Source organism: Colossoma macropomum, unplaced genomic scaffold, assembly GCF_904425465.1.
Source record: "Colossoma macropomum unplaced genomic scaffold, Colossoma_macropomum, whole genome shotgun sequence".
NCBI classification, from domain to species: domain Eukaryota; kingdom Metazoa; phylum Chordata; class Actinopteri; order Characiformes; family Serrasalmidae; genus Colossoma; species Colossoma macropomum.
The window spans coordinates 22847429-22860984 of NW_023494784.1; the positions used below are offsets into that span (position 1 = coordinate 22847429).

General features: G+C 38.0%; 3 protein-coding genes across 7 annotated transcripts in view; 1 reads left to right on the forward strand and 2 right to left on the reverse strand.

Annotated features, from left to right (window-relative positions):
* Positions 1 to 2338: 2338 nt before the first annotated feature.
* si:dkey-4e7.3 (uncharacterized protein LOC402865 homolog) lies at positions 2339 to 6112 on the forward strand. Of its 5 annotated transcripts, none has more exons than XM_036598250.1 (7): positions 2339 to 2663; positions 2808 to 2919; positions 3047 to 3317; positions 4161 to 4340; positions 4494 to 4605; positions 4858 to 4994; positions 5487 to 6112. In XM_036598250.1, the coding sequence occupies exons 3-7, from the start codon at positions 3102 to 3104 to the stop codon at positions 5832 to 5834; spliced, it is 993 nt and encodes a 330-aa protein (XP_036454143.1). In that variant the 5' UTR covers positions 2339 to 2663; positions 2808 to 2919; positions 3047 to 3101; the 3' UTR covers positions 5835 to 6112. The 5 variants fall into 5 exon arrangements, with proteins under 5 accessions (XP_036454143.1, XP_036454063.1, XP_036454366.1 ...); XM_036598473.1 differs by having other exon boundaries at positions 2343 to 2663; positions 3124 to 3317; XM_036598304.1 differs by having other exon boundaries at positions 2380 to 2451.
* Positions 6113 to 6674: 562 nt separating this feature from the next.
* On the reverse strand, positions 6675 to 7909 carry LOC118827254 (cytochrome c oxidase assembly factor 5). The gene is made up of 3 exons (XM_036598579.1): positions 7581 to 7909; positions 7059 to 7142; positions 6675 to 6889 (listed from the first exon to the last, which is right to left on the reverse strand). The coding sequence occupies exons 1-3, from the start codon at positions 7680 to 7682 to the stop codon at positions 6848 to 6850; spliced, it is 228 nt and encodes a 75-aa protein (XP_036454472.1). The 5' UTR covers positions 7683 to 7909; the 3' UTR covers positions 6675 to 6847.
* Positions 7910 to 12111: 4202 nt separating this feature from the next.
* Positions 12112 to 13556, reverse strand: part of mgat4a (alpha-1,3-mannosyl-glycoprotein 4-beta-N-acetylglucosaminyltransferase A) — a 44623-nt gene continuing 43178 nt past the window's right edge. The window contains exon 16 of the mRNA XM_036598698.1: positions 12112 to 13556. This exon is cut by the window's right edge and continues 689 nt beyond it. The gene's annotated coding sequence lies outside the window, so the exon portion shown is untranslated.

A 13556-nucleotide genomic window follows, 5' to 3' on the forward strand; every position in this document is an offset into this window, starting at 1 on the left:
ATTAAATAATTCAATATTCTCAATGTTCAATATTTTCAATACTTTATGTTTTTCATTTATGCCAAAGAATCTACTAAAATGGCTTACGAACATCTGTAAACCTTTGCTCCTGCCAACAATGTGAAGGTTTATGAATATAAATGATTATGCAAACTGCAGATGCCCCTGTCCCGTCTGTTTCTGGCAGCAATATGTCAGTTGTGAGTTATGTTGAAAGCTTGAATCTGAATCTCAAAATAATTACTTATTTTCTCAAAAAAAAGTCAAAATAAAGGCTTATTATTCCAAAATATATACTTTCTCAAGATTTAATAACTTATTAATTCAACACATTAAGTAAAAAAATCAGCCTTATACATATATATATACACATGTATGTATTTACATACATATGGTTGGACCTATTTACATCCTAACACTGCTTTATGTGCCATGTTCACCTGTTAGTTTGCTAGAAGCACATACTCTTAGGTACATTAGCGCATGTTCTGTAATCAAAAGTTTTCTGTAGTCTTAACCCCACGTTGTCATGGGACAAGTTCAAGTTCATGACTTTCAAAAATAACAGGCCATTTCCTGAAAGCATCTTAACTGGTAGAGAGAGAGAGTGTTCAGTGTGATGCTTGTTCAACCATTTAAGAACCATCTTTGTGCCAAGATGTTTAAACGATGCCCTGACAGGCACCTCACAAAAATACTGAGAGTCTGCGAGGCTTTGTTAAATTTGCACTATAATAACACATTTTGCACACATATTTACGGAGCCTTGCTGGTGACATCAATAAAATAACATAAGGTGACATAAATTAAAATAATGCATGGTCATGACTTACTAAGGTGTGGGAATGAGATAATTAGGTTGAGGCCACGACTTAGCAAGGCATGGGAACAAGATCATGCCTTGCTAAGTCATGGCCACGCGTTAGAATCGCATTCCCATGCCTTACTAAGTCGTGGCCACGCATTATATTTTTAATTTATACAGGATGTTACCAGCGGGCTTCGTAGATATCAATAAGGTGAGAAGGAATATCTTTAAGAGGTGTATATTCCACAAATCCTTGCTAAAAGAGGACCAGAAACCATTAGGATTAAAATCTAATGGTTTGCTCTGTATATGGGAACTGGCTTAAAGGGTTTCAATAGAGACCACTAGTTTCCTAAACATCCTTAGATCCCATTAGGAAACCATCAGATGCACTTACAAGCAGCCATTGGTCACTTGTAAACTATTAGGATCCTTTACATTGCGATATCAGCCCATTAAAAAGCCAAAAAACATTAGGAACCAACAGAAACACTTAATGGTTTCTATGTTTTTTGTTTTTTGTTTTTTGTTTTTTTTCAGCAGGGATGTGTGAAATCTTCACCAGCGCCAGCATCACTGCCATTTTTGTTGCTTCTGTAGCAGTTATTTAAAAATTGACTGACTTTTTGTTGCCAAATATGTGAAAAATAGTGCAGTTTGTCAGTACCCAGCAAACACACAGCATTGTCAGAACGTTGCTACAACAATATTATAAGGTGGTGCTGTTTACGTTGTTCAAACAACATGGTTAAACCTCATTATTACGTAATGTTGCTGTACAGTGTTGTGACCAGAGCTGGTTTCCTACGAGTTCTCTGGTTATGACTACCAGTTGGCAACTTAGCAAAATTCCATGGAGTTCCATTCACACCATATGGGACTTATAAGATTCTAGAACGTTGTGACAACGTTGTGGGCGCCAAAACAATACGTCGTCACAACGTAACTCTGTTTGCTGGGTACATGTCTGTGTCTGTATGAACCCTAAAACCTCTGAAGAGTGCAATCAAAGATTATATATAAGGTAGATAAAACCACACAAACGTTATAAAATGTATATAATAAACAATTATTTAAGTAATTAATACAATATAATGTTCCATCTCCTTTTCACAGGCAACAAAAACTGGCCTTTTGTCTGACCACGTACACTCATGAAAACAAAACTGAAAGTAAATAAAACTGTGATTTTCTCAAGGACTAAATGATACATGTTTCCACAATAAACAATACCTTTCATTAATATTATGAACAACAAACACACTGAGGTTTTACGAAAAAAAATAATTGGAACTTTTTATTTTATTATTATTATTATTTTCATTTTTAATTGTATTTTTTATACTAACAATGCCGAAATAAGTGAATGTCTCTAGTTCCGAATGAACAAGCCGTTTCAATATTATGTTTGAGTTTTATTAAGTCATTTTTAGCTGGGTAGATTTTATGTATAAATTTATACGGCTCTTCTTAAACTGTAGTAGTGATTGCGCAATAAAAGCCCGCCCGTCGTTACGTCATCTGCCCGTCTCTGATAGGCTGTAGGCCTGAGAGTTGCCAATGGCCGCTGCTCTTCTGTTCAGAAGGATGTCAAGGATACTGTACGCATTACTGAAAACTAGACATACAGCGAGTAAATCAAGGTATCTTATTTTACCGCAGAACATTTTATAGAGGATAGCGGGATTATTAAAGCGACATGTTTGCAGTTCAGTCAAGTTAAGCGCTTTGGAGGCGCTGCCAGCGGGAGACACGTGTAAACACGAGAAGATCCACTACACCGAGCGCTTATACTCTTCATACACAGACACTTAAATACAGGAGCTGTGTGTTTTTTTCTGTATTTCTCTCGTAGGTGTGTAAGTATATCGGTCAAAGGTCAAATAATCAACTTCTAAATAGCTGCAAGTTAAACCTTCTCACGGCTGAGGTTCGCTTTGCACAGTAACGGTTATTTTCATTTGTCCTCTCTGACTCCTCCCCACTGAAAACCGAAAAGCCTGCACAGCTCACGAGGTTAGCGTTAGACTGTAGCTCGCAGCCTGCACTGCCACTGAGAGCGAAACGCAAGTGTTTCAACAGCTTTTGCAGAAACCAATACTTCAGCAAAGGTAAGCAGAAAATCATATTGGCGTCTAACAAGGGCACTAACAGTTATGGAGCTTTGTTCTCTTTCTTCTGCTGTTTATTTTTTACTTATCTAAGCACTTGGTGCTCTGAAGTCTTTCTGTCCTATAGGTTTTTTGTAAACAAAGGACTTTTTCCTTTTTCATTCTTGTTGGCATGTCTGTTCATGTCTCCACATCACCGGTCAGGACCTACCTCTACCATGGTGAAGAAACTGCTGGTTGATGTGGACTGTGGAGTAGACGATGCACAGGCCATTATGATGGCTTTGGCTGCGCCAGACGTCCAGATCCTCGGTATCACCTGTGTTCATGGCAACACGTGTGTAGAAAACGTGTGCAAAAACGTCTTGCGCGTCCTGAAAGTTTGTGGCCGGCTGGAGGTACGGCAGTTGTTTTCAATCACAGCAGTTGAAAAAAGAGCACTAGAAAACACAAAAATGTGTAGTGCATTGGAGCCCATGGCAGTAAAGTAGAACCACTGAGTAGCTTCGACAGTCAAGTCCAACCCAAATACCAAGACACCTGGAGCTGGATTCACGAAAGCTTTCTTAAGAAAAAACTTGTGAAGGTTCTTAAGACAAACGCTAGTAAGTTCATAAGAGTGTTTTTTTTAATGCAACGTCTCAAATATTCTCTTAAGATAATCTTAATTATTAAAAAGAGTTAAGAAAAAGAAGAAATTAAGAAGTTCTGAAGAATTCTGAAGAAGGTATTTGAAGGTGAACAACCTTTTTCTTAAGAAGATTTTCTTTCTTATGACACTTTTGTGAATCTGGCATCTGGTGCATCTGATTTCAGGATGCCAAACCCTGTTTTGTTTTAATCGTTTCAGCATAATGTGCAGTGTGGGTTTTAGCAGACTGAGACACATTCACTGTTAATATGCAACATTTATACACACAAACAGTGATAGATTAATTCCTTTTGACACTAAGGCATGCATTCCTGAAAGTTTAGTGTGTCTAAGTCTAAAAATGAAACTTTTTTCATTTAAAAATCAAAAAGCAGCTCACAATAGATGGAGAAAGGCAGAGGGAAAGATGTCTCAAACTTTAAGTGAATGCTGTGCTGAGACCTAGCAGAATAGAAAAATCTGATAATAGTAATTCTGATCAAGTGGCTGGTAGCCTTTAATTGCCTCACAAGACTTGATTTTGAGTAAAAAAATCTGGTTTGATTCATGTTCTCTTGCTGACAGTGGCATGTTTTGATGTATTCTCCAGATTCCTGTATTCAAAGGGGTATCAAAACCACTTCTGGGGAATGTACTGAACGCTGGACAATTTCATGGAGCGGATGGGCTTGGTGATGCTCCAGACCCTGACGCTCCTGGCCTGGAACTAGTGCAAGAGGAGGGAGCAGTGTCAGCTATTATCCGCATTGTCAATGAGCATCCTGGAGAGGTTATGTACATTTTGTGGTCAGAACAAAATTATTATGTGTTTTTTCTATTTGTTTCTATAAGCCTTAGGTTTTACCTTGTGAGCTGTAGTTTCAAAAGTTTGTTTGAAAAGCTATTAAATGGAGGGTTTCAAGAAAGCTGTTGGTTCTTTCAGGTGTCTTTAGTGGCTACAGCTCCACTTACAAACTTGGCAGTGGCAGTAAAATTGGACCCTACCTTACCACAGAAGCTCAAAGGCCTGTACATCATGGGTGGCAACACAGACTGTGGGTACACTGCCTGTTCTTTTGTTGTTACATCATCTTTGATTAATAATTTAAAAGCTGCTATGTGCAAATTGTTCTTTTGAGTCTCGTCATTTCTGGCCGTTTATTAACCTTTTTTGATTACAGTATTTTTTTTATTAAGGACTTTGACCAATACTTGGTTTTGAATCTAAAGAATGCCTGTATAAACTGAGAATTATGACTGATGCTTAGTTTTGAACACAATGAATGACTGTATAAACCTGTCTCTAGCTAGAGGTAACACTACCATTTGCGGAGAGTTCAACTTTGCAGCAGACCCTGAAGCAGCATATATTGTGCTGAACGACTACCTGTGCCCTACTTACATTGCCTGTTGGGAGTTCACATGTCACAACAAATTAACCTGGGTAAAGTTCACATTTTCTTATCATAAAATGCATGTATTTGTGTGACCAGCAGAGCTCCACCGAAATTGTTTGGAATTTGAACATGAAATGTTGCAGTCAAGTTTTTCGCAAAGTTAACACACCTCCATGAAACTATGAGCATAAGCAGAAGAAATTAACATAATGTTGATGCTAACTTCATAAAGATGCCTCAACGATATGAATTACTTGGTTGCGACACTTCACTATGCTCACGTTCCTGCTTACTGCAAGACAAAGAGATCCTGTCTCGGAGGAGCACAGTGCTGCACAACTTTACATTTTCCTCTTGTCCAACATACTCAACTCAAGAAGAGTTAATGAGTTCAGCCTTGTGCAAGCAGGAAAAACACACTTTGCAGTGCTGGGACCCTCCAAGATCAATGAGCACCTCTGATTCATCTCATATTGTAGAACTGTTGAGCAGTGATTCTGATTGACGAAGAACATTCACGTTTTACACTCCCTTTACAGGAGTTCTGTGACTACTGGCTAGCTCAAGACACACATAAAGCTCGGTTCATGAAGAGGATCTTCCAACATAGCATTGACTCGTGCTACAGTGAGAGAGTTGAAAAAGAACTGGTGGCAGGACAGGGATTCATTTCCTGTGATTCTTATGCCATGGCAGCTGCCATTGATGACAAGTTTATCATTGAGAGTGACCATAAGGCTGTCACTGTGGAACTCACAGGTGTACATTCCCGAGCAATGATGATTGTAGATCACCTGGAGATGCTCCCGAAAACTCATAAAGCTTACATCTTGAAGAAAGTGGACTTAGAAAGGTTTAAGGAGCTAATGATGAATGCCTTAAAGTAATTTTTTATGATGATCAAGATTCCACGTAGTGTGACCATGTGACTGAAACCCTTCAACAAATCAAATCTATGTTTAGAAAAGAAAAATGTTAGTTTTGTAGTACTCAGTAAGTACTCTTTTGTAACTTGCAAGTGGGGTTGTTTTTTAAACATAATTATTTTGCTCACTTTTTTAATTAACACATCTTTAAATAAAGCTATGCTGAAAAGTTGTGTTTGCTTTAAAAAGCATTACATTTTCACAAATTAAAATGTCATGAAAATGACCTAAAAATATAAGCCTGCTTATGAGTAATGGGAATGACATTTGCTGATCATGTTTGCAGCACTCGGTGGCTTGGGTAAAACTTGTTCTTCTGCTGTGGTTGGCCAAAACATTAATGCTACTTCCTACTTTGGGGCTAGAAAGCGTCTACTGCAGACTTTCCTGGAGAACTTGCATCATGCAGGCCTAGCAGTACTGCACAGTTTTGTGTTTTCCCTGCTGATTCAGATTCAGACAATAATTATGTAACAACACAAAACAAAACAGCGAGTGTGCAGAACAGCCGGGCCTCTGTGCCCAGTAAACATTGGTTTTACTGTGCGATCAGTAGCAAATCTGATATGATTCAGAAAACTACTTGCATGCTCTCCAACCACATCTCAACTATTATAAACTAATGATTGGTAGGAGTAGTATTAGTAGTATTATTAACGACTCGCTTTTTAATAACTCTGTAAATGTCTGAACCGTGATAATTACAGCCCATTCTGATGTCCTCACAGTACAAATAGCCCATTTCAAATTTTAACACAGTAACTCGTGTCTCATTACCATAGTCCATGTTAAAGCACTGTACATATTTACCACAGCATATTTAATGTTGGCAAAAGCATAAAAAATATTAGCAGTCCATGACACAAGCATGTTGAGCAAGTTTGTTATTTACAACTTAGGAGAACAGCCTCATAGTTCAAATCCATCTCCAGCTCCTTCTGGCACCAAATAAAATTATACATAACAGGATCCAATTAGTAGCCTTTTTTGCCTCTGAATCGAGATCTTGTGTCCAGCTACAAAAAGAAAGGCACAGTCAACTTACATTGATCAACAACATGAACTTCCACACATATCCATAATGTTGCTTTCATTACTTGAATCAACAAGGCACGATATATACTGCAAGTAAACACGGCAAATGGATGACTTGAAAACACTACACTTTCAGACTGGACTACTAACCATTGATCTTTTGCATTCAAAGAAAGAAACTTGCAAGTGTTTGCAGTGACCCTCCTTCAGACACTCGCTGGGCTTCTTGCCTTCCTAAAATCAAGCATAAAAGGCATAAATAAAAGGTCGTTAGTTCTTGGCAGCACATATACAGTTACAATAATTTGCTTAGATTTCTTAGCTCTAACACACCTGGACCAACTAACTAACCGAGCTCTTCATAAACAGTGTATTAGAGAAGAGAAGATTAATCAGGGAAAATGCTTTTTGCCTTCAGAACTGGAGCGGTGTGAAATGACACCGAGTGACAGACTGTTGTTTTACTGAAACACATTAGGGCTACAGTACGACCTAGAGACAGCATTAACATGACAGTTACAATGACTTGAGGCATGGGACCCGATCGTCAATAGTCTAAATTACTACATAAATTAATAAATATATAATAGTTACGTTAAAAAAGACAGTGGCTCGTTTGAACTGTAGGAAAACAGTTAGTTAACCTCTAACGCTATCGGTTCAGAAAGTTACCTTCACGACGCAGTCATGCTGCAGCAGACAGGCTTTGAAATCTTCTTTGATTCCAGCACAAGCGCGACCGTCCTCCTCCTTCTCTTCGTAGTATTTGGGCATTGTGTTCAATCTGCATTCGACCGAGTGTAATTAACTTACAGGAACGTGTCGACAGTAAAATCACCGGCCACTAAACTGGGTAAGCAAAGGGACATAACTAACGTTACACCACTGCTATGAAAGCGGCCATGTTTTCTGAGCAGTGCATTCTGGGAGTTTCCGTAGTTCACCAGGTCGCCCTTGGTGTATAAAGGCTCTGACGCTGTTGTCTCAGTCAAGTGCGCAAAATGATGCTGCCTTTTATTTCATATTGTGAACGGTGAGTTACGGTCTGTTTTTTACAGCAGACCAATTTGATTTCCACCGGTGACCACAAGATGGCTCTAAATCATAAGTTATCCTTCAGCAGAGCGGCTACATTACCAGAGCCGGTTTATGAGGAGCCTGGCCCCTTCCTATTCCCCCCCCGTTATATCAAAAACAGGACTGCTAATCAACAGAGGGCACCCGTGAGGGAGTCCTTAATGAATGGGAGTAAATGGCGTTCTACGGCTAAAACCGAAAAGTTAAAATAGTGTCTAATCACTTTCCCAGAACGTTTCTTTAATTTTAGAAAGTAGAAGGATGTATTTCACTAAAAAAACAAAGAAAACTCACCTATATGTGTTCTTTTTTCTACAGCAAACGGGTTTAGGGCAGCAGGAGGCGGGCATTACTGCTAGAGCGTGATGATTGATTGGCGAGCGGAGTAGCTCATTGGCTGTTCGCGCTCACTGACGTCATGAACATACATGAGGCGCCGTTTTAAACTCCTATAACTCGAGCTTAAAAGCTCTTAAAAATATAACAGCAGTGTTAAAATGTTTTATGATTTTCAGTGTTAAGGAAATGATCGCATTCTTTTACATTAAAAATGTTTAAGCATTTATAAACTATGATTTCGCTCATATGCTCCATATCAACCCATTCATTTTGGACTCACTCGGGAGCGCCCTCTAGTGTTTGAGAAAACCGGAAGACATTGCAGAGTGGTAATTCTCCTCTCTACTAGTTCTCTGAGTCCTCAATCAATGGAGATGAATGGAGCTAAACGGCTAAAAACAAAAAGTAAAAATAGATTCTAACCACTTATCCAGGACCTTCTTTTAATTTTAGAAAGTAGAAGAGTGTATTTCACTAAAAAGCCAAGAAAAGGTATCTGTATTTAGAGTTTTTTTTCAACGGGTTTTGGGCAGTAGGACCCTAGCGTTACTGCTACTGAGTGCTGATTGGCTGGCATTACTGCTACTGAGAGTTGATTGGCTGGCAAGCAGAGCAGCTCACTGGCTGAGTGATGCCGTTTGTGCTCACAGACGTCATGAACATACATGAGGCGCCATTATCAAGTAACTGTAGTTGTAAACAGATACATAATTAGTAATAAAATTACAGCAGTGTCATATAAACGTACACATAAAATGTACCCAGCTAAAATTACTTTATAAAATGTAAACATAACATTGAAACGACCTGTTCATTCTATAGCAACTAAAGACAGCCATTAACTTATTTTGGCATTGTCAGTATGTGAAAACAATTTTGCAAAACCTCAGTGCCTTTATTGTTCATAATGTTGAAGTATTGTTTATTGTGGATACATGTATTATTTGGTCTTTTGGTAAATTACAGAACTAAATACACACATACACGATAAATTTTATAGTTTGGCTTAGTTGTAAATTCTCAGGCAAAAGGCCATTTTTGTTGCTAGGGAGATGGAAGATAATACTGAATCAATCTAGCCTTCTTTAAAACAAAAAGCTATTAAAACAAACTGTTCAAGCATGTGTGTACTTCAGGATTTCTGTGTAGTTACGTATATCCACCTAGCACATTTACTCGTCTGTGTTCACTGTTACATGTATATTGTTTGTATGCATTTGATGTTGTGTACTGTTTGGCTTCGACAACAAAAATCATTAAAAAAAAAAACAAGTAACTTTCAAAAGTGCTCTAAAATATAACAGCGATGTTAAAATGTTTTGTGCTGTTCAGGATATGAATACATTCTTCCATATAAAAATGATTAAGCATTTACAAACCATGATTTTGCTCAAATGCTCCATACCCATTCATTTTGGACTCGTTTGGGAGCGCCCCCTAGCGTTTAACACACCCGGAACACATTCTGAGTGGCAATTCTCCGGTTTACCTTATAATCTTTGCCTTCAACATCAGCGGGTGCTGAACGTTGTGGTAACCTTAGTGCCACCTGTATGGAGTTAATTTTGTGCCAAAATGTTTGAGAGAAGATCATGATGTTTGTTCGTGATCTTCACCTTCAAAACTCGTACGTGCGCGCAAATCATCTCTGCTCTCAGCTCCACAGCGCGCTCTCAGGTTCCTCTCAGCTCTCAGGAGTTTCTTTATATGTAGCTAACAATGTCTAACGGTATTCTATTGAAAAGTCTTAATTCTCTTAGAGCGCTTGTCTTCATAGGCTCATCTTGTTAATCCTGTATATTTATCTTGTATAATGGCGTCATCATAAAACAATACTGATGCCGTGCAGTTTTATATGGACAAAAATATTTTCAGTGAGTACAGGGAGTAATATAGTTCTTCATTTTTGTGATGTCCAGTAAACAAAAAGGATGAACTATATTACTGTTTTCAATCCATTTCATTTGTGACAGTCAACTGTCAAAACACGTTGGTAACCAAGTGTGTGTTTCAGCCAATGGAACCGCATGATGCCTGACGAATCAACATTGGGGGGGACCACCACGGTCACCACATCAGTATAAGAAAAAAAAAAAAAGTTATAAAGCAGTCATAGATCTGGTTGCACATGTGAATTTACAGTATCCAGTCTAAAATGTGTCTGAAATGTCTGTGACCATGAGTAAAACAAACTATGATTCATGTTGAAACAGACAGAAAACTGAAAACGGCAAACCATGAATTATGTCAAGTCTGATTTATTTCTGTACTCTCCATTCAAATCAATGTCAGTTGGAAACAGATGCACTGATGAAGGCACATGAAAGGCTGGGATGCACTAGACAGGGGGAATCTTACTATGGGAGGAGGGGGTTTAAAAGACTAAAGGGCAGATAGTTTAAAAAGAAATAATCAGCTTTCTGAAGATCCTCATCCTCTATACTTATACAAATTCAGTAATGATGCATAATGACTCAGGCATTATGGAGGACAAAATAGTAGGAACTCTAACCTGGGCTGGCCAGTTGGAATTCATATCGTGCCTCCTCTAGTCCAGTTTGTTCATAGCAGAATTCATGTCAAAAACAGAAACAAAATTATCAGACATTACACAGCCATTCTCAGAGTATACCAATACAGGTGCTCATTTGACGATCTGAGTGTTGGTCTGAATTCAAAATCAGAATCTTTAAAAACATGTAAACATATATCTTGACATTTATTCAACAGACACATTTCTAGATTTCCCCTGTTCAAATTCATCCCCTCATAGATGATATGTAATTGAAAGTGATATGCACAGAATGTCTTTGTCAGCTTGACAAGCTAAATGTGCATACAGTTAATGGTCATATAATGGCATGATTTTGCAAGGTCAACTCACATTTCTAGGAACCTTCTAAAAGATATATACAATCAAATGAGATGAGAGCACTTGGGAAATATGTACAGTAGTTACCCAGCCTCCTTCTCAGCCAGTTACACTGACAAACCTGAAAGTCAAAAACCACAGAATTCAAACAGACTGAACATTTCTGAAGATATTCTAACTAAAATGGCACAAAATTGTGCTGCTACTCACTTCACTTCAGTCACTCAGTGCTCACACACAACAGTAGATTAATTAATTTTTCACTGTGAAGTAGTAAAAGTCATTTATCAGCTATTCATAATTCTATGGTTTTTGCATTGTGTCCTGCTCGTAACCAGCCTAATATAATAAATTTAAAGGCAGGTCACACCCAGAGCCAGCTATTGTACAGCACTGAACACAGTAAGGAGACATCAAATAGCAATGATACAGGAGTATTTGACAGACAACATGCCAGTGGACTGTTTGAAATGGACAATGAAAAGTTAAGACAAAATACCAATGTATTTCCATAGCCAGTTCTTGGAGCAGACAGACACATGTAATCGTTTGACCTGTTTGGCCTGAAGTACAGTTCCACTGATTTTTCAAAATGTCTGCATGATTAAATCATTAAGATGTAATTAAATAATTCAGAGTAGTTTGATGTGAAATGCGCCGTCCTAGAGAACTTAAAAGTCCCAGATGTTTAAGTGGTGGTGATAGGAACCAGACGTCTAAAGTGTTTAATGATTCTGAAAGTACATTATAAAAACCATTCATAGAGAGCTTCATGCAGGGTGTTGTAAAGCAAAGTAGTCTCCGAAGAAACCATTATCAACAATGCATATAAAAACTCAGAGGACGTGTAGGTTCACAGGTGGTTGTGTTGTAGACATCACTATCTCTGGTTCCTATCAGCACCACTGTTAAAATATCAAATCAAAAAAAGTCAGTTCGTTTCTCTACAAACAGAACAAACTACTCTACGTGACTGTTTACATCTCAACAACTGAATTCTGCGGAATTTTTGAAAAACCTTTGAAATTCCCCTTTAGGACGAACATGGCATGCTCTGAACAGGAACTTGTCATACAAATTAAGAAGAAGAAATTTAGTTAGCAGTTTTCAATCCCAGTCTGGATTTTCACTGGTCTCCACAGTTTAACTGTCCCTGCTCCAACACACCCTTTCATCTACAAGCTGAATCAAGCTGTTAAAACCAGAAACAGCTGATCTATGGCTAAGCTGAACAGTGGGTCACCAGTACTGGGGCTGGGAACTACACTCTTAAAAATTATGGTTCTTTAAGGGTTCTTTAGTAAAGAAAATGGTTCTATATAGAACCTTGAACACTTAAAGATCCCTTTTTGGTGCTATATAGAACTCTTTTCAAAAATATTCTATATAGAACCATCTACAGCACATGGTGTTTCACTGCACGGATGGGTTAAATGCGGAGGTCTAATTCCACAGTGTGCAAACACAGTTGGCTGATGGTTCTGAATTCAAATTCATTCATATCCATTCAATCTGACAAACCCTTTGATGATGCAAAGAACCCTTTAATCAAAAAGAGATTTTGAGTGTTCATGGTTCTATATAGAATGATTTTCTTTACTAAAGAGCACTTGAAGTACCATTTGTTTATGTGTGTACTACTTATAGATTCAGTCTTTAGGAATCCTCAGCTCATGTAGATCATTGTTCTAGTTCACAACAAACCTGGGCCAGGTAACCAGCATATTACAGCCTTTGATTATCTGGTTGAGGTTTGATGGTGAGAAAAAAAGACCAACAAAAGTGGTCTGACTGTGGATCCTTAAAAGACTGGCCTGGAAACTTCTTATACAAGTTAGTCCTGTGTGACACAGGGGCTTTGACACGTAGAGGCAGTCCCTTTCCAGTCCCCTAGGGGACACTGGACATTAAGGCACAAATGTGGGGGACCTGCACCCATTGGAACTATACACGCACACACAAAAAACTTGAACCAGATTCTTTAAGCCACAATCACTAAAAAGCAAGTATTTACTCCAAATATTTATCAAATCAAATATTTACTTCTGCACTTTTTTTTTACTTTTCACAGCATAAAAAATAAAAATTTCTCTCTCGTACAAATTAAAGATTTATTTCAAATAAGTTAAATTCACCTTCATAGATCGTCTAAATAATAATAGTAATATATATTTACGTATATCCCTTCTGTTGAAAGGCCATGGTTGATTGGTTTACGTCGAAGGACACTGAAGGGAAGAAAGGCCTTTCCTGTTATACAAGGAGGGTTCTGCAGTATGGTTTCTATTCTTTAGAAATTAGTTTCAAGAAATATTTTGGCAAAGTAGTCATTACAACAAACTGTTTCATGGACATAAATA